Raw genomic sequence first — 20425 nt, forward strand, 5'->3', positions numbered from 1 at the left:
TTTAGTGCATACATGGTCCACATGAATGGTGAACTTTCTACCATATTAGTGATGGCAATAATTTTAAACATATACTACAAACCCAAGAATTTATTTCTGTAGTATCTGCATTCAATAGCCATCAAAATATTACAAGCATATGAGATTACACATTCCACTACTTCCTGCAACTGCAACAATACCACTGGCATCAGTATTCAACAGTAATTTATAATCTTGCTTTGGGTAAGCTACCACTGGATCTATAACTAAAAAATATTTGAATGGCTGAAATGCTTGGACAAACAGCAATACATAATATAGATCAGGCACCTCTTCCATAGCATTCCTCTCAGGGTAAGCTCCATTAGCCTCTATAAGTATCAGCTGCATTACACAAGCCAAATGGAATGGTGCAGGACTTGTACAAACTATTTCTAGTGTTAAAAGTAGTTTTAGACTTGCATTTATCATTCAATTCAACTTGCCAGTATCTGGATGCCAGGTAGTGCTGAACTATTGGTTTTCTCCCAATGAATCCAGTCATTCATTTCTTTGTGGGAATGAAAAGGTACTAAATGCAAGTCGCTGCATTCACTCATCTAAATTCAGCAATGAACCTTGATATGGTCTCCTTCTGTAAACATCCACACAATTTCTTAAGACTGTATAATTCCATTCTTTAACATCTACTGTACTTCAGCACTGGCTATTCCCTAGTGTTCCAGGGTAGCCTCCAACATAGTTGTTTTATCAGATGTGCATCACCTGTGTCTATGTGATGATGTGTAACAGTTGTATGAAATCACTGATCATCTGGTCTCATGAATACATAAATGTATTCAACCAACAATTCAATGATATTCAGTTGCTGGGTTGATTCTAGGATGCTCATACAGTTGCCAACTAGCAGCCTCAGATGTGCTGTCAGGCATGTATTTCTTTCAGATATGGAGGAAAGAAGCAGTCTTTGTACAAATTGAATCAATTACCTCCACTTTATTTACTATGCCTAGAACCATTCCAATGGGAAGCTGAATATAGCCAAGTACCAGAGTGACCTTTGGTCATGGAGAGACCTGGGGTTGTGCAGAGCCCATAATGGAGCTACCCTCAGCAAGTCGTTGTTCTGACATTTAGAGGCAAGGAACTAACATTAATCTGAATATAAGGTTCCTGAGTACAACCACTACACAAACTCCAACGTTCAAGATGTCTCAACCTTATTTTACCAAGACTCCATGGGAGATAGGCTTCTACCAGACCCATAGTCCCAATGAACAAGGTTAAGCAGATTTTCTCCTGAATTTAAGCGATGTGCTTAAAGAATATCTGGTCTTTTTTTTTGAAGTGTTTCAAGCAGGTATTTGCTTGGAATGGATGAGCTCTAAGACAAGTAATTCAATGCCTTATGTTAAGTTTGGATGGTCTGGTGCTTGACTCAGTTTAGCAGTATCAAGGATCTGCTTGGTGACTGATATAAAATCCTGGACAAATTGCATCAACATTTTGATCCAGTGAAGAAGTGAACTATCCATTGGACCAAGTTCAAGATTCATAATAGATGTTCCTCAGAGAACGTGTCTGCTTATATGGATGATATGTGTCAACTACCTAGGAAGGCATATTTCACTATGGGTATCTTTATACATATTTACATAGAGTGGATAACAAGCAAAATGATGGAAGCAGAATCTGTGGCAACTGGGCTCGAGGTGGTGACTGAGTTAATTTTAGATTGGTAGCACAATCATTAACAAGTAACCTCTGATACTCTATAAGCTGTGTGTTCACCTCTGGATGCACCTCAGCTGCAGTAATGCCAGCCACAATGCTGGTTTGTGTCACCTCATCCTCCATTTCTCTCCAGATAACCATTACAGCTGAAGAGCGTGCTTTCTAAAGAAAAATGTAATTTATGCATCAATTCTACCACTGCAGCAGATGATGATAATGCACTAGGCTGCACCCACAGCACATTTAGAAGTAGTACTACCTTTTCAATATGGCTGTAAGCAATCCACTGTGTTTGGGACCAATTGGTTATCAATTTCTAAAGCAGACAAACTTCACAGTAACCAAAGTTAAAGAGAACAAATAAAAAAATGGATTTACAAAAATAAATCTAATCAGAAACACCTTAGGAGTGAAAATAAAGGTGCAGCCAAAAAACGACTGAGTGTGCAACTTAAAGGAATGAAATCAAAATTGGTGGCCAAACTAGTAGCTACACTTATAGCATTGATAAGAATTTTACATCAAATATTCACTTATTCATTAGCTAGGCCACATTTTTTGTTCAATTTGGGGCATGATGGTGGGTAAAACAAAATAAGATAAAAAGAGGAAAGGATGTATACTTCCCATTTACTTTTGGAATTTTGTTACAGATGGCCTTGGAACTGGTGTTGGAAGAGATACTGAAAGTGAATTTAACCTTAGACTACTTCTAGATGTTTGACCCACCAAGCATGTGTAATCTGAAAGGATATGCAGATGGTAAGAGTGAGATACTAGCAAAAGATACTCATGGCTTGTTTGTAAGCCCAATGTGCCACCTGGCAGTCACGGGTCCACCACAGACAAGAACAATGTGGAAAATATGTCATGTTATGAGAAACTGTTAAGACTGCTGCATGAAGAATATTATCTGTCACTGCTTCCACAAAGTCAGCACTAGACAGTAGATTAATTATAGCTGGATAAAGCTTGAGAGTGAATCGACTTTCTTTAGTTGCTACTGTGGCACACAAGTCAGTCGACAATGGCATGCTAATCTCTCTCAGAATGTTTGGAAAAATGATCACTGCTTAGTGAATCATTTCCCACTTTCCAAGAAAAGGAGATAAAAGATAAGGTGAACAGACAGATCTATAACAGTAAGTGCTTGAATAGGGGCATGGAAATAAGTGTATTCTTCAGGGATAAATAGGTTTATGGTTACAGATGCTCTATAGACCCACATCTCCAATCAATACTGCCATTACCACAGAGTGGGCTGTAGCCATTCAGGTCTCTCAAGAATTGAAATGTAGGTGACAGCTGCATGACAAGAACATCAAGATCTGCTTGACCAACCTCTCCTCTGTGTGACAGCCTGATCTAATTAAATCAGAGAATGTACAATGCACAATATCTTGTCTTGGCATATAATTAAAATAAGTTTTACAAAATAACTTTGAAATAAATTTACACAGCATAGAACTCTTGTTACCTTCTCAGTTTGCACTTCTGGGTCTATAAATATATTCATTATAAACTTTTATACAACACATTTCAATTTCATAATTGTGTGCAAAACAGCTACAAAAACTAAACTCTAGCTACAAATCTAATGAATCACCGAATAGAATCTACTAATAAGGGGTCTTTCTTCTCCTCAACATTAAAAGCTTTAGGTTACATTCTTTTGATAAAAAAAGAAATAATTTTGATACACACTAATATCAATAAATGACTAAACTTTATTCATGCCAAAAATTCCTATTCTGTTACAAAGTAAATCTGCAATACAATTTGCAACCAATTAAAAATAAAAGAGGACACTAGTAGTTTCAACTTGATCAAAGTATACTTTACAATTTCAAGTGCATAATTTGTTAAGAGTTCAACTTTGAAACAATTAAACTGCTTTATTTATTCATTATCATCATCTCTGAATGGTCCTGTATCACAGTATCAGTTTATAAGAATCTGGAAATTGGTCGAAAAAATTTGCTGCAAAAAAAAAGGAAAAAGAGAAACTGTAAAAAGTGAATTTGAACTGAAAAAAACATACAAACAATTACCTTATAATAGTGATTTGAAAGTAATAATTTTCTGAACCATCCTACTCTCAACAGTACATAGAAAAAAAAACCTGGTTTCTCGAGTGAGTAAACAATTTAACATTAATTTTTAATTGTACTTAAGTATCTACATTTAAATGATATTTCAACTCTGCTTACAAACTTTATTGACAAAAATGCTTTGAAATTTTGTATGTAAGCTTTTTCATTCATCAAATAGAAGAGAAAAAAATCATAAGTGTTCTCAGGTTTCACTGAAACAACTTACTTGAAAACTGGCATTAATATGTAAGAAGCCAACTGAAAACAATATAAAAATATAAATTAATATCTATTTTGAAATATTTCAATTTAAGGGCTTTTAAGTGGTAGTCCAAGGGGTCTTCGTGGCAAGTTCTTCTAATTTTCACACTGGCACAAAGGCAGAGGATTTTAAGTTTGTTGCATTGATTTATTTGATGGCATGGACAAGTAAGAGATAATTCAAAACAAGTACATACATTTAAATTTACATAATGGAGGATCAAATGTATGTGAGTGTGTGTAGTTGGGGGGGGGGTAAGGGGTTGCCAGAAGAGGGGAAGGGCTAAAAATTATATTTATTCATTTTAAAAACTTCAGGTTCAGTTTCTAGTTTTTTCTTTACACATTTGAATATCATTAGATAATTGTAATGATATTTCTGTTTTCTTTTCTACACACAGTTATAGAAATGCAATGAGAGTATGACCTCATTCTGATAGCTTGAGGTAATTTTGACTTGTTTGGCAAAAAAAAGTATATATATATACTGCTAATTATGAGAATCATCCACTAAAATATAAAATTATCCACCAAGATTTTTCTTATGGAAAATTACTTACACGTTAATATTGAAGTAGTTTCATGGTTGCAAAGAAAACAAGTAAATACTTACGTTTCTTCATCAGGCTTATTGATAATTAAATTTTATGTTCACACCAGTACATATATAAATAGCACAAGTAGCTTTATGTGTACACAAAGCATACCTTATATATACCTATAACTTGTCTTTTGATTCTCTAATATTGAAGCAAAACATTTATTCCTTCATTCATACATTGAGTTAATTCAACAAATGGTTTGATTCACCATCATGCAACTAAACGATACTTATTTTATAACTATCAAACAAACTTATGGTCAACAATTTCTTAATCAGCAAAGAACCTAAGCTCTTGTCGGTCCAGCTCAATAGCTCATGAAAAATATTCACCTGATGAGAGCTGAAGCTGAAATAGCTAGAAGCTGTAGTTCTATACTGATCAAGAACTTATCTAACAAAAGTAAATATGTTTCATATTTGTGAGACATATGAATCTTGATCCCTTGCATGGTGGTGAATCAAATAATCTGCTGGAGCATAAGTGTCTACAGGTTAGTTTACATAATGGGTTAACTTGTTTAGAAATAGTAGTAAAATACCAACTACATCTATAAACAACCAGGAATAAGTTTTTATCAGTGATAAATAACTATCAGTAGCATCAGAATACATTTACTGTTATTTTTAAGATTTACTGCATGTTTCTGTATCTGCTGTCATTATCCTCAAGTTCTGAACAATGGAACATGTAGTGATGATTTTTATTTTTCACAATATAGATCTGTTCAATTTAACCTTATACGTAACTGTGAGCACCTACCAGCTGTTAACAACTGCATATAAAACTTCAAAATTCAAGTAGATAATAATTAAATATTTCAACATTTTTTTACTGAAAAATATTTTAGAGTTGATATTTTGTAACTTTTTTTTTATAATGATGGTATTAGTACACAATTTTTATTTACTTAAATAATGCAGCTAAGAACACTAAATAATAACATGCACTAAAAAAGAATGTCCCGTAACTTATAATTTAACTGGCTTTCAAAGACAAGAGGGGCTTAAAATAATTCTCTTACCTACTTGACCTGAACACCATGAAATAAGCATTCAAACTGAAAATGAAACTGACAATACTCTCTACTGAAAACAATGTTGTATTATACATTTTTAAATAGATTAAAACTTTGCCTTTCTATTGGTTATAAATGATATAAAATGACAGAGAGAATTACTGGCAATTTGTGAAAGAGATGATGTGACAGGTGGGCATTGAAAGTGCATTTGATATCCTAGTATATGACTCCATAAACAAAGAAGATTGAAGGCTATAAAAATTAGACTTTGCCTTGGTAATATGTATATAAAAATGAGTAATTTATATCAGATTATGTACTTCAAAGAGGGGTGGTAAATAAATTAGAGAAGGGGAAGACCTAGAGAACAAACATCATGATTTTATTACTAAAGTATGTTGAAGATTTATTAAAGTATTTCTTTACAAAATTAAAAACTTGTATAATATTAAAATTTGATATATCAATTACATTTTGATGACAAGTTTATTCATATGCATAGATAATAGTGTAATTATATTTGAATATAATTCTCTAAAGGGTCATGACATGCACAGTTTGACCTACTCATAGTGAGACGGTTGAAAATACCTAGAGGTAAAATTTAAGCTCTGTTATAAAGAGCTGATTATTAGCTACTTATGTTAATGTAGACTTAATAAAGTGGTGTGAAAAGTAATTTGTGGTACCATGAGAAAGTGATTAAACATAGCTCCTGTACAGAAGGAAAAGAGAATTTAGAAAGTACACAGAAAAAATTTTGATGATCATACCCTTATATATTTGATACTTTTGTTAATTTTATTGTAGATAATTAAAATAACTTATTATTTATGAAAAAGAAACTATATTTATTAGATATTGATCAATAATACAGTTATCAAAAATACTGTTACCTAGTCTGGCCTAACATCATTGTGACAGGTCAGCTTCAATGTTATTGATAAATTATTGCCACTTTTAAAAAGTAGTAATAGTTTTTTTAGTTTAAAAAAATGAACAAAACTGCTAAAGATTCAAATCAATTGTATTATGGTGCACTGGAAAAACTTTTTAAACAAGTATAAATGTATGATATTATGCATATTTATTTTATGTAAACAAGTGTTCTTGGTTTGACGGACATAAAATTAAATGTTTGTTTTTCTTGTTATACTTCTCATTATGCATGCAATAAATAACCAGAAATCATATGAAACCCTTTGATAAGTGCATTCCTAAAATATCAATTCTAAAATATTTGTTGGAATGGTTAAAATTCTTATTTTAATTAAATTTTAAAATTTGATATGCAAGTCTGCATTGAACACCAGAAAGTTGCTCACAAGTCTAGATAGGTTTAAACTAGGATAATGTTATCTTGTTTGTTTTTTTCCTGGAAAAGAATTAACTTACTATAAAATTTCACAGTCTAAGTAAACTTTATTGTCTAATGAGCTAGATTCAAAAGCCATGCACATAAAAATAAGTTCAATTAGTATAATCATAATAGTTCTTTTTTAGGGGATATACAAGTCTTATATGTGTGCCTTGTACAAGGTTTTTAAAAGGTGTCTAGATTATTTGACATAGAAGTGATTAAAACTTTTATTTTTGTGATCACTTACCACTTAAGTATATTTTGTACAACTATCAATACAAAAACCATAAAATAAATCAATAACATACTTGTTTATTCTATGTTTCTTTTTCTTTTGGCTGGACTTCTGAGCTACCTGTTTCACCTATAAAATGTTATAATGAACTGAAATAGCATGCACGAACTCTCAATAGCAAACATAAATTACATAAGAAAGTACTGATTCTCAGAAAAATAAATCTTAAAACTTTTAAGACACGAAGAAGGTTTAAAATAACATTTAAACTTTGACATAAAACTGTTTTGGAAGAGAATCAATATGATGAATAATATTTACAAACAAAACTTTACCTTGAAAACAGAAATAACCTATTCAGACTAATAACTTGTCAGGTACTACTTAGGAGTGAAACAGTCTTTTAAAATAATCGTTACTTTTGTTTTTGTAACTACAATTAGCACAAAAGCTATTTACAAAATGGACAAATGCTGAATTTTCTTATGATTGAATTATGGCATTAAAAGTGAAAAATGAAGGAGGGGAATTAACTGCATTATCTTCCTTTTGAAAATCATTATTTAATCTATTAAAACAAGCTAAAACAGTAACGGTGATTGCTATTCTATACAAGAAAACCTGTATATCTAATTTAAACAATCATAAAGGTTAAAAAAGCAAAAGTAGGATAAAATCTTTCACAAAATTTTCATTTCAAATAGTTTATGTTATTGAAAGGAATAAAACTACCTTGTAAGTTACTAGTTAAAGTTCCCTCATCTTTTTCTAAAATTTCTGCCTGCACTGCCAGTTGCTTCCCCTGTAAAATTAACATTAAAATAACCATAAATTGTAACAGAAATTCTCAGAACTAAGAACTCATTTAGCATTATATCAGTCACTTATTCTACTAATTCACATGCTGTTTTAGCCTATGCAGTATTACAAACACTTGTGGAAAAACACACACTCTGTAAATATTGAATATTCAATTAATACTCAATGCTACAAGTCAAGAAAAATGTATATATATCACATCTTAGGATCTTTTTTGCTAAAGTTCTGATTTTCAATTTTTTAAAACAACAAATTATAGTTCTCAATCCAATTCTAATAATATCACACCAAAGACCTTGATTCATTTCATCTAATACAAAATTATAATGGCTATTGTAATATCACAAAGAGTTTTAACTTCCAAATTTTCTAAAACTTATATAACTAAGTTCTATATTCAAACAGCGAATTTTTAGACTTCACTTGTGGCATACAACAAGAAGTATGGTTTCCCTAACAGCCAATTTTTTTATTTTATCATGCTGTATCTGTTATTCATATAAAGTAATTAACAATTTAATACAATTTGTTATATTGTAACTTATTATTTCTTCTTACCTCACCCACCAGCAGCCTCAAATTACATTTTTCTACTCAGTTGTTTAAACTTTAACCTGAAGTGTAGCCTGATTGTTTTGTTACATGTGAAAGGCATTAACACAGGTGAAAATCCCACAAACCTTAAATTGTTATTCATTATAGTTACAAAACACAAACCAAAAATAGTATGATAATGGAAGGGGCACATATAATTGACTTTGCACATAATTCACTTATAATATTCTAAAAGTTAAACAGTTAATTACACAATAAGAATCTCCTTTTAAAATTAATATCAACCAAGCTCCCTATAATAGTCATGATTATGCATGACTACTCAATACTGCAAATTCCAACATAACATGATTTTGCTAAAATAACAAAGTGAGCATTAAACAACTCATCTTAAATTTTCCATAAACCCTCAACTGTACATAGACATTTTACAAATATCCAATGGAGCTGAAACTGAACTTGTCAGATATGTGGCTAAATGGAGGGAGAGAAGAGACTGATTCACATGTGACTAGAAGTATGTGAACTTCTTTCTGATTTTTCAGCTTTCACCAACTTCAAATCTTTTTGTTTCATCTTATTAACAGTACAACAAATTAGCCTAGATTCATTAAAATAGCTTTTTTTGGGCTGCAGGTTTCTTTTTTGCAGTCGATAGCATTGGTTCAGATTGGCTTTGGTTGTAATTTAAGAGTTTAATGCTGTTGCTGTCTAACACACTGTTGTGAGAGATATTCTGCTTCCATGGCAAAAAAAAATTAAAAACTCTCTTCCTTGAAATGTTGTTTCCTTTGGCTCTACACTGTTAAACAAATCTACTATACGGGTATCCTTTTTTCAAAAAGGGATGCAACATATCTATAACCTCATGTCATTACACTATCAAGTTATTAAAATATAATGATGCTAAATATGTTGCCTGTGGTGTTCACATTAGCAGCAACACTTCATTGTATTAGCATATGCAAACAATTATTATCAAGTACTATTAAATTGTGTAATACTGGTAACAAAACTATTGTAAAATTAGGTACAATAGTGCTTCCAGATCACAGTTCAATGTACCAGGATACAATGCGTGCATTTTTTTCATGTATATATAGACCCTGTATCTATATTTGATGGGGAATTACTGTTAGTGCAACTTATAGAATATATATGGTAGCTGCTGTGTACTAATTATGTTTTCTCTTTGTTGATATCATTGCATTTACTTGTCAATGGGTTAGTGTTGTAAAATTAGTAACATTAAAATACCATTTCAATAAAAGTTAAAACTTCATACCTTTTACATGAGGAGTGAAAAAATATCAGCAACATTGCTATCAATGTTTCATTTTCTAGTCCAAAATGCTTTATGCTCTACTAATACCAACATTATACATGTTGTAGTTTATTTTTGTTACTTTGGTGCCACATAAATATTCAAAGGAGAAAAAAAAATCTAAGTAAATAACAAAAATTCTTTTATCCTACCTCCTCAAAAACAGTACAAAAATCTTGAAGGGAATTAAGAGAACTAAAAACTGCTCTGTACTGTCGTTTTATAGGAGGATCCATACTCATGTCTATGGCAGCCCAAAAAGCTTTTGTTTGTTCAGACCGCAGACATGTCTGTACAGCTATGATGTGGTCACACAATAAATCTCCTTGGTCACTATGCATCTGTACCCTCGCTCCAAAGACAGAATCATCATAAAGGACTCGAAGTGGACCAACACCTAACAACTAGAAAAATGAAAAAATTAGTTTTATTTAATCACATCACATATCTAGCTCACACACACACAACAATCAAGAAGGGAAATTTAAGCGAAGTTAATCTCAACCTGAAAAACTTGAGAAATCAGACTTCAAATTAAAAATTATATATAATGTGTACATTACATTTTTAATGCACTCTACCACTGATGTTTTAAAACAAACAGTGGTAAGTACCAGGTTGTAAGAAGTTAGAAAAAAAGAATTAGATACAATTGTGATGTTAATAGTCAACTTCACGAATATCGTATGACCTAAACACAACGCCACTAATACAAGCGCTTAAAAGTGATACAATATTGACTGTTCTTTAGTTGCTTCCTTTAGCAAGATTAAAAAACAACATTTTGTATAATTATTAAAAAACATTCTCTATAAAACCTATCCCAAAATTATATTATCCTACAACAACTGTGAAAAGGAAACATCTTAATATATTTAACTGCAAGGCAATATATAATGTCTTCTTTTTGCTAGTTACAGAAATTATAAAACTGAGGAACAGTGATGGTTTGAACAGAGATCATTGCACAACCTATCTTATAGTTTGATAATTTCACTACAGAAGTTTTGTGACAAATGAAAAAGTAAAATAATTCAGTAAGTTTAATATACTGCAACTTTTTAGGTAAGTGCTTGCATGTTTTTGTAAACATTCATGCTTGCATGCACACACATATATATTACTTTCAAATTAATGAATTTTTATTAATATTTCTAAGCATTTGCATATACTTTCATTCTATGATAATACTGCAAAACAAATTGGCCTAGTTATGTACATTATATTACCCAAACTACTGAAATATCATATACAGAATAGAAGGTTGTCCTGTTTTGCCACTGGGGGCCCATTTTTTGCAATGAATGTGTCAAACTTTGGCATTAATTACATCCTGTAATTTTTGTTAATAACAATTTGTTACCAGTTTGAGAAGCAGTATCAAGTGTTGTGAGGTTTTAGGCAGTTACTTAGGTAGCATTCCAAAATGTCCCAAAGTGATTCAACTAGGTTGATCAAGTCACATTTTGGATGTTATCTTTCTCAAATCACAGTGTGCAGTGTGAAATGGTGCATTATCATGCTAAATGAGATATGTTTCGTCACAAAAGTATTACATCAATGACAACAGCAGAGCATTTTTTTAAATGTTACAATACCACAAAGCATTTATAACTCTAATACTGGAATAATTAATCCAAACCACAAAAAACAGTCTGACACACTCATATCTAAAGCACTCTCCAGACTGCTGTCAAGTCCAGATCCATCCATTTGAAGCAAACAATGAATAGTGGTATTCATTACATTAATTTTCCATTGTTTTTCACTTGTCAGAACAAGAATGAAAGCTGAAACTTGTCATTTTCAAGTATGATGAATTGTCTATTGGTAGCAGACTATATGAAATCCAGCAGTACTGAAATTTCATTATAGTTCTGGGATATGGATTTATGCCAGATGCATAGATTTTCACTTTGGAAAAAATTTCAAAGCTTACATGTGCTGAGAAGTGCTTAATGTAACATTCATAAGCCTCCTATTTCAACACATTAGTTTCACTGGGTTTGAATATAAATAGATGAGTTTACATATCACAGACACTGATAACATCATTCAAAAACCATTCTTCTCAAGACACAAGCTCATTTCTTGTAGAATATTCAAATTAAGTTTAAGAAAATTAACATCACTGGTGCTCATTTTCATAATTATAGGTAAGTTTCTTGCAAATGTCATACATACAATTATGTTGTTTACTGTTTCTTAACAATGCATCACACCAACATTTTACATCTTCTGTAAAGTTAAATTTTTAGGTAGTACATATAAATATCAAGTCAAATAGAAAAGGATATTTGAATTTATGACATTCAAAAAAACAAAAGAAAAAATTTCTTCTATATACTCAATATTTAGGAAGAAAGCAAAGACATTCCAAAACATCAAATTGCCCTAAGAATGATTAAAAGGAAAAAGAAAACATTATCATTATAGCTTTTTTCTTATGTGTAAAAACTGAGGGCAGTTTTAATACATTTACTTCAGAATAGTAAATTTAATTTTAAATATAACAGCATATGTGTTTACCAAATTCTAAAGACATTTACAAATTTGTTTTTGCTGTACTGGGTATAGTAAATAAATAAAACAAACATTACGATAGAACAATCACAAAACCATGCTGATGATGTGATTGAAGGTATAGGTATTTTTCAGTATTCAGATACAGTTGATATATTTTCACGTCAAAGAATTTGAATATTCTAGAAATTAAGTAATATGGAAAATAATATTCATCATTAACTGTTTCTTTAGCAGCTAACAACCAGCCTTTTTATAGAGACAACTACTCCTGTAATGTAGACAAATGGTTTAAAAGTTTCCTGATAAAACTGTCACAAACTCTGTCAGTAAAAAGTGACTCACACTAAGAGATGTAATTGTATTACTGATAACACCAGTCTACTATTTTGCTCTTCTTACAGAGTGATTAGAGAAAGTCTTGATTTAGTATTTTGTAAATTTCAAATGCTTCAAAACTGTACCTTAAAATCTCTGGTCTCCTGATCATAGACTGAGAAGCTAATGCTTTCTTCAAACATGATGTCATCTTCTTCTTCTTCTTCACCACCATAATTGTTCCCTTCAGCAAGATTCTGGACATCCTCACAAGTAACACTGTCATATTGTGAAGTTGATTCTTTACCTGGTACAATAGGAATGCTTGGTTCTAACTGATAAACTTGATCTAGAAAGAAAATCATAAAAATTGAAAGAAACAAACATCTAAATGCTCTAACTTTCTATTCATATAAACTTCTACTAAGTGACCTTTCTTATCCCTGACCTAGTTGGGCTGAGCCAATATTGCTCAAACATCCTACATTCAAGTGGTCATAGTGTAGGTTTTTCCCCTACTGTGAAAGAGAACATGTTTCACTGGACTGATAGTTTAAAAATAAAGTTTTATTGAGAAACTACAGGTTTTACACTTCACTAGTTTCATTGTAAAACTTAAAAGTTTGTTAGCAATATGTGAAAGAAAATAATTCAAGTTAAGTTAAACCCAAACAGGAATAAGACATTAAAAAATATTTTTCAAATAACAGTATAATTACACAACAATACAAACATTACACAACCACAGATCTTAGAGCTTACACAAATAAATTCATAATTTTTAACATTCTTCTTATAAAATTAGATAAAAATTCTGTAATATACTAATAACTAAGTATACTGTCACATGTATTTTCCTAGGTTGTGTTATATTGAAATTATAATCAAAGAGCAAATAATATGTTTGGAAATGAAAACTACTGTGTAGAACATATCTAGTAGTGTATCACTAAACACAGTGCTTAGTACATACGGATGGGCCGAGAAAAAAAGGGCTTCCAAATTCAGTCTATTATTCTATGATGCTTATAAAAAAACTGCTAAAGTTGAGTTATAGCCTTATTTGAGACCTAAATGCCATTACTGAGTGTTTCACATTTTGTGAAACTCCCAATATCATTGAAAAGTGTTGCTAAAATGAAGAACTGGGAACTAACAAAAGAGACCTCATCTTTCTTTTTTCTTTTCCAACCCTAGCCATAAAATATGTGAAGTTTTCGAAAAGCATTTAAAACTACTTGGGAACAGGCTATTGCTAAGCGCAGTAGTGCTTTGTACGAGATAAAAAAATTGTAATTCTAGTGTAAATGATGTTATCATTACCTCTTGAAGTTAGCTTTCTTACAAAAATCAGGTATTACTTTAAAAAGCTTAAGTACAGGGTGAAGCAGGAATTACAAGCAAATAACTGATGAACATTAAATGACTATCACGTTTATAATACTCAACGCTTTGTACACTATACAATTGGTGTCTTTAGGGATCCAATCTTATATTATATATGAAGTGAAGGAGTAAAAAAAAAAATCAATACACAATGTTAAATTCTATTACACACATTCAAAGAATACACTAACTTTCAGTAAGGGGGAAAAACATTTTGTAAATGTAAAATCATGTAGGGATGTCAGAGTGAAAAAGAATGCAAAAATGAATATAGGGATGATACAGCTATACATTTTTCATATGTTCTTTCCTTACTGTATGTTCCTCGACATAAAGTCCCATGAAGTCAACATTATGACCAGTGTTGATTAATAACCTATTGTAGCCAATTTATAATATCAATATCTGAGGTCATTCTAAAAGTGCAATGAAAAACTGACAAACTTGATATGACATTTACAACGTATATTAACATTGAATTATAAAAATAAAACAAATGTTCACTTATCAACCTACTTCAGTAAAATTATTTTTTGAACAAAAAATTGGGGGGTGGGGGTGGACAAGTAATGAAACATCTTTTTCAAAAATTAAGTATTATGTAGGTTGTAGGGATGGTAATACCAAAAAGCACAAAGACAAGGTAGAGATCAAAACACAAAATCATACAACAACCACTACTCAAGTAGTCAAATCTTTCCAAGAGTAACTTTTAACTACAACTAAATTTTAAATTACTTTCAGTTGCATGAATTCAAATTTGAATAATAGTATTTAAACTGAATAGTGCTATACAGTCTTACAGTGGCTAACAACCATTAACTTGTAAGACTGACTCAGTACTTATGTAGGGATTTTTGTATGATTTTGTGTATTCATCCCTACCTTGTTTCTGTACTTTTTGCCATTGTCATCACTACATCATACTTAATTTTTGCCAAATTTTTTTATTGTTTGTATATATATTAAAGTATTACTGGAACATTCTTAAGTAAACAGCAGAAATCAAAAACTAAAAATAAACAAAATATTTTAAATTTTTAATTTACTTATAAAAAATCGAGGTTGTAAAACAATTATAACAAGCTTAATATTCTGAAGCTGCTAGAAGTTTACACTTTATTTTTACATTTAGAGCAGAAAATATACATTATTATACTATTTGGAAATCTCCAGAAACCTTAATTCTTTAAAACAAGAATGTTTAAATATGTTTGACTATATCAAGTAATTGAGCAACAGTATCAAAACTGCATAACACAAAGATTTCTTTTGTATAGATACAGATAACTTTGAAAGATATTTTATGGCTAGAAAATGATATCATTATCACAATGTACACAATTTCAATATTTTATAAGCAAAGTTCCAGACTAGCAACAGAAGCAAGAGAGAAATTTGTCTTCACTCATCATTTCTTTAACATACTTAGAAATGTTTGAAGTATTATAGATATATCAAGAGTTTATGAAATTTAAAACATGAGACATGCCCAGTCCAATTATGAAAGTATAGCAGTATTACAATGGAAGTTTAAAAATGACAGTAACACTGTCAAGTTAAACTAAAACCTTTTCCTTAATGATAATAAATTTAGAAGTAATTTTTTAATCTTTGCTCATTTCAGATACTATTTTTTTTAAATCATTATCTTTTATAAATTACAGATCTGAATAAAACCATAACTTTCTTTATTACTAATATTGAATGTACACAAATATTTTAATCATATACAACTCAGACGTATATTTAAGAATAATCATTACCATTGAGATTCTCAGGTGAAATTTCCTCACAATTTTCTGAAATTTCTGCCTGGGCTGCCATTTGCTTGCCCTAATAATTTAAAAATCATCACACTAGTTTTATAACATAATTAGCAACTTAAAACTGAACCCAAAAACTTATTATAATTTTAATTTTTAAGGTAAATCTTATAGAATATTTCATTTGAAATTTGTTATAACTTGGGTAACATAAAAATTAAAACAAACAATACATAGATATAAACATATTATATACACAGGCACATATTATAAAAAATAGTTTACTATTTCACTGATCTTAGTCATCTGTACCCACAGTTATTTTCCTCCTAACTGAATTTTTATTTGAAAATTGTTGCTGGTCAAAACTACCATATCATATTTAGTTTTTAATTTATAAACAACTTAAGATATAAAGCCAATTGCTATTTTAAGTAGTAAGATCTAGTTAAAAATGATCCTTCACTGTAACTACAAATAAAACATGTGGCATGTTAACAACTAATAAGGTGATACAAATGTTTTATTCACACAAGCCATTTCTACATTCACTTTTACAAAAAAATTATCAAAGTTAGTTTTTACTATAATTCATGTATTGTTAACAATGAATGAATAGAAAATAAATACAGATTAAAACCAATCAACCAATTTATTTTAGTAATAAAGAAACTGAAATAAAGCCATACATAATTTTTACTTCCCAAACATCACGAAGTTCTCCTATAACTCACGCACTTGTCCAAGCAAAAATAACAACTTAGGAAAAACCACATCTAAATGTTATTTTTTCTTTTCTTCAAACACTTAAGATATTCAAGAAGAAATTAATGAATTTTCTATCTGTTTGTTTCAGGGATTGAATCTTTTATATGATAATGGCTAACATATGTTAAACAAATGCAAGTTGTGTTTATGATACACCTATGCCCCCACTAGTGCTATACTGTATGTTGAAGCCCCCCTCCCCTAATTCTATTGACCTTAACCTTGAGGTCTAGACCTTTGCATGTAGTATCCTGTCCACAAAATCAGGAAAGACAGATTATTGGACAGGGGCAAACCAATATGCCATTCTTTGTTTTGCAAGCAGTGGGAGTATAAAAAACAAACTACAAAATGTGTTATTGGTTAACTAAAGCATTGGCTAATTTTAAACAATTATTTTTACAAGCTTAATGTTGTGAGGTATATATATACATCTCTGTAGTTTTCTCAGGGTTGTTTCTTATTTGCTTTCTGATTTATGACAAACTATTCTACTTATTTATATGGTAATAGTGCACATAAAGCTGAAATGGACTTGTTAAATTCCACAAATTTATGAATTACAATACACATGACTAATTATCTGACCAAATACGTGTAAATCTCTGCTAACTGTAAATGCTTAATAAAATAAATATCTCAAATATTAAATAACTGACTATGAGATCATTCATGAACAACTTAGAACTTTACACTTTAAACTACTACAAAACTAGAGATAAGAGTCAGAAAACTTTCTGACAAAATTACCAGAAGCTATTTTTTGGGGAAATTTTCTATTTTGCAGTCTTTATTTTGAATCATTAAACTGTTAAATTGCAAGCTACATAAAACAAGTTCACCATTTTTTAGTTGAGAATTTACAGTAAGAAGTATGTTTACTTGTAGTTTCAAATTTTTTTTTATTACTCTGTTATTTGGTAACAAGGTAGTAAATTTGAGACTGCTCTATATTCTACTTGGCAGGTATTATTTTAATACGTTACCTACTTCAGAGAAGTTTAGGATAGGTAACTTTTTTGCTTCACATTATAATGTATATACTAATCCTTTCTTTTTATACTGGGGAGGTTTCTTGGAATTTGTTATAAGCCTAATGCCTAGGCCAAACGTACTGAATTTAAATCACTACATCATTCATCATGTTTCTCACATAATTTGGAAACTTTAAATCAAAGAGGGAGTGTGCTCATTGTGATTACACAGAAAGATGGCATTCCAAGAACTTTTGAGTGAAAGTAAAGAAGAATGTATAACAATATGTTAACCACTTTATATCTACAATATATAGTGCTAATGAAGCCTTTCAGCCAATACCAGGGCTCAACAGACGATTCTGGACACAACAGACTGAGTAGTGGCTTACACACTAATATTCTGTCAGTTTTTTTTTTTTTCATTCTTTTGTTTTTGTGAAATCTTATTTAAAAAAGGTGGTTGTGATAAAATGGCATCAGTTTTGGAAAAGACTGATCTATATAACAGGAGTCCAATACAAGAAATCTCAATTAATCTAGCTGTATCTTCCTCATTGGCTGAAGATATAAGAACTGAAAGATTTTTTAAACACTTCTAGATTAGAAAAAAGCCTGATCTTTAATTGATCTGCATTACTACTGATCTGTCTGATAAATCACATGAACCTTTTTACATTTTTATATTGTCAGAAAAAAATTTTTTTTAGGAAAAAGAACATTTAAAACAAAGTGAATTTTTTGTTTCAGTACCCAGTAATTCAAAGATATCTTTTACTGGGATATTTAAATTGTTTAACATTAGGGAGAAGTAAAACTGCATCCACTCATTCATAATTTCTTAACACTTGTTGCTTAGATTAAAAAAAAAAACACCTTTAAAACAAGAGGAAATAATCTCACCTCCTGAAAAACAGTACAAAAATCTTGAAGTGAATTTGAAGAACTAAAGACAGCTTTATACTGTTGTTCAATAGCAGGATCCACACTTGTATTCACAGCAACCCAATGAGCTTCTCTTTGTTGAGATTGCAGGGTTGTCTGTGCAGCTATGATATGGTCACACAGTAAATCTCCTTGGTCACTATGCATCTGTACTCTTGCTCCAAACACAGAATCATCATAGAGAACTCTCAGTGGACCCACACCCAAAAACTAAGCATCAAAAAAACAAAATGAGTGTTGTAATTAAGTGTTCCAGGCAACACATGCAAAAGTTAAAAGTTACGTGAGGTATGATTTAGATTTTATATCAAAACTGCCTGATAAAATTGGTCATAACTGTAGTCTAATTATATTAGATGTAGCATCTTTATATACTAAAACTGAACATGAACTTGGAATGGCAGCAGTTAATTATTTCTGTGAATGTTATCCAGAGCTTTTGCATGCTAGAATTATTAGAGTTTTTAATTAAAGCTGTAAAATTTGTATTGGTTAATAATTATTTTATCCATAATAATTATTTCTCCCATCAGATGAGAGGAACCACCATGAGCACAAAAATGGCACCTACAATCTAATACAATGATATTTTGGTAATGGTTTTCTTAAAAGAGATGTATATGTATACAATTGTTGATCAAAGAATGAAGGCAAACGTTAGCTCTTATGTGATGTTGCATTGGCTCAGATGGAAGGAAAATTCAAACTGGTTTAACTTTTAGTCAATTTAGTTATAAATAATCTGGATCCAAAAATTAAACTCACTGTCGAAGTCTAATAAATCTATACACAATTTGGATATAGTGATTGAACTATCTGATAATGGCTCCTTATAAACCGATATTTTTACAAACTAACAAATTCCTATGCTTATTTAGGTTTTAGAAGTAACCACCCATGTCAAAAGAAATATTCCATATACATTAGAGAATTGTACATATTGTTAACAAACAAAAAAAGAAAGAGAGAAACAATAAACTGAGTGAATTAAAAATGTTTTCATTAAATATAAAATATCAAGATGACCTAATTGACAACTGTATATCTTACACCAATTTATATGGACCAAAAGGCTATTAAGACAGAAAATTTTCCAATTGTCGCTACATATACCCCAGGGTTAAAAGTTAGAATCAAAGAGTGTAAAAGTTTGATTAAGTAATGCCAATGTTATTGTATCTTACAGACAGCCAAAAATTTTGAGCTGTGTACTTTGTTATAAATACAAAACTGAAAATAGACAAGGTATCACTCAGATATAACCTAAGATATCAACTCTGTAATCTAGGTTATATTATTAATATCAATATAATTAGAAACACAGATAAAAAAACATTATGTTTATAATCAAAAGATCTTTTTCTTGCAATTCGAAGAACTGTATCTATATGTTAAAAATACTGTGAATGCTACACTGGCCAAACTGAAACTTTAAGATTCAGAATGAATCAACATAAATTTCATGTTAAAAATCCAAGTCAAGAGTCCATTAAGATGTTGTGAACATTTTGGCAATTGTATCTTAAGTACCCATGCTATATTACAAGAAACTTTCTTTTTTCTGTTTTTCATTTTGGTCTTGTGATATTGAACAAAAAAGATTATTATATGAAAGTTATTTGAATTTTATGTAAATAACTTGTGAATTTCTTAAGTATTTAGTCATGTTTTATTTATTGTTTTTATGGATATTAAATAATATATAATAATATACACACACACACACACACACACATATATATATATATATATATATATA

General features: G+C 30.4%; 1 protein-coding gene across 2 annotated transcripts in view; it reads right to left on the reverse strand.

Moving 5' to 3' along the window:
* Positions 1 to 3423: 3423 nt before the first annotated feature.
* LOC106463471 (E3 SUMO-protein ligase RanBP2-like) overlaps positions 3424 to 20425 on the reverse strand; it is a 111885-nt gene continuing 94883 nt past the window's right edge. The window contains exons 40-46 of one of the 2 annotated variants that reach the window (XM_013923503.2): positions 18625 to 18876; positions 15980 to 16049; positions 12974 to 13176; positions 10139 to 10390; positions 8021 to 8090; positions 7362 to 7417; positions 3424 to 3696 (exon numbers count right to left, since the gene is read on the reverse strand). In XM_013923503.2, the coding sequence (XP_013778957.1) occupies positions 7371 to 7417; positions 8021 to 8090; positions 10139 to 10390; positions 12974 to 13176; positions 15980 to 16049; positions 18625 to 18876 (894 nt within the window). In that variant the 3' untranslated portion in view covers positions 3424 to 3696; positions 7362 to 7370. The remainder of the gene's footprint in view (positions 3697 to 7361; positions 7418 to 8020; positions 8091 to 10138; positions 10391 to 12973; positions 13177 to 15979; positions 16050 to 18624; positions 18877 to 20425) is intronic. The other variant, XM_013923506.2, reaches the window with a different exon arrangement.

The sequence above is a fragment of the Limulus polyphemus genome, unplaced genomic scaffold, assembly GCF_000517525.1.
Source record: "Limulus polyphemus unplaced genomic scaffold, Limulus_polyphemus-2.1.2 Scaffold1416, whole genome shotgun sequence".
In the NCBI taxonomy this organism is placed as follows: domain Eukaryota; kingdom Metazoa; phylum Arthropoda; class Merostomata; order Xiphosura; family Limulidae; genus Limulus; species Limulus polyphemus.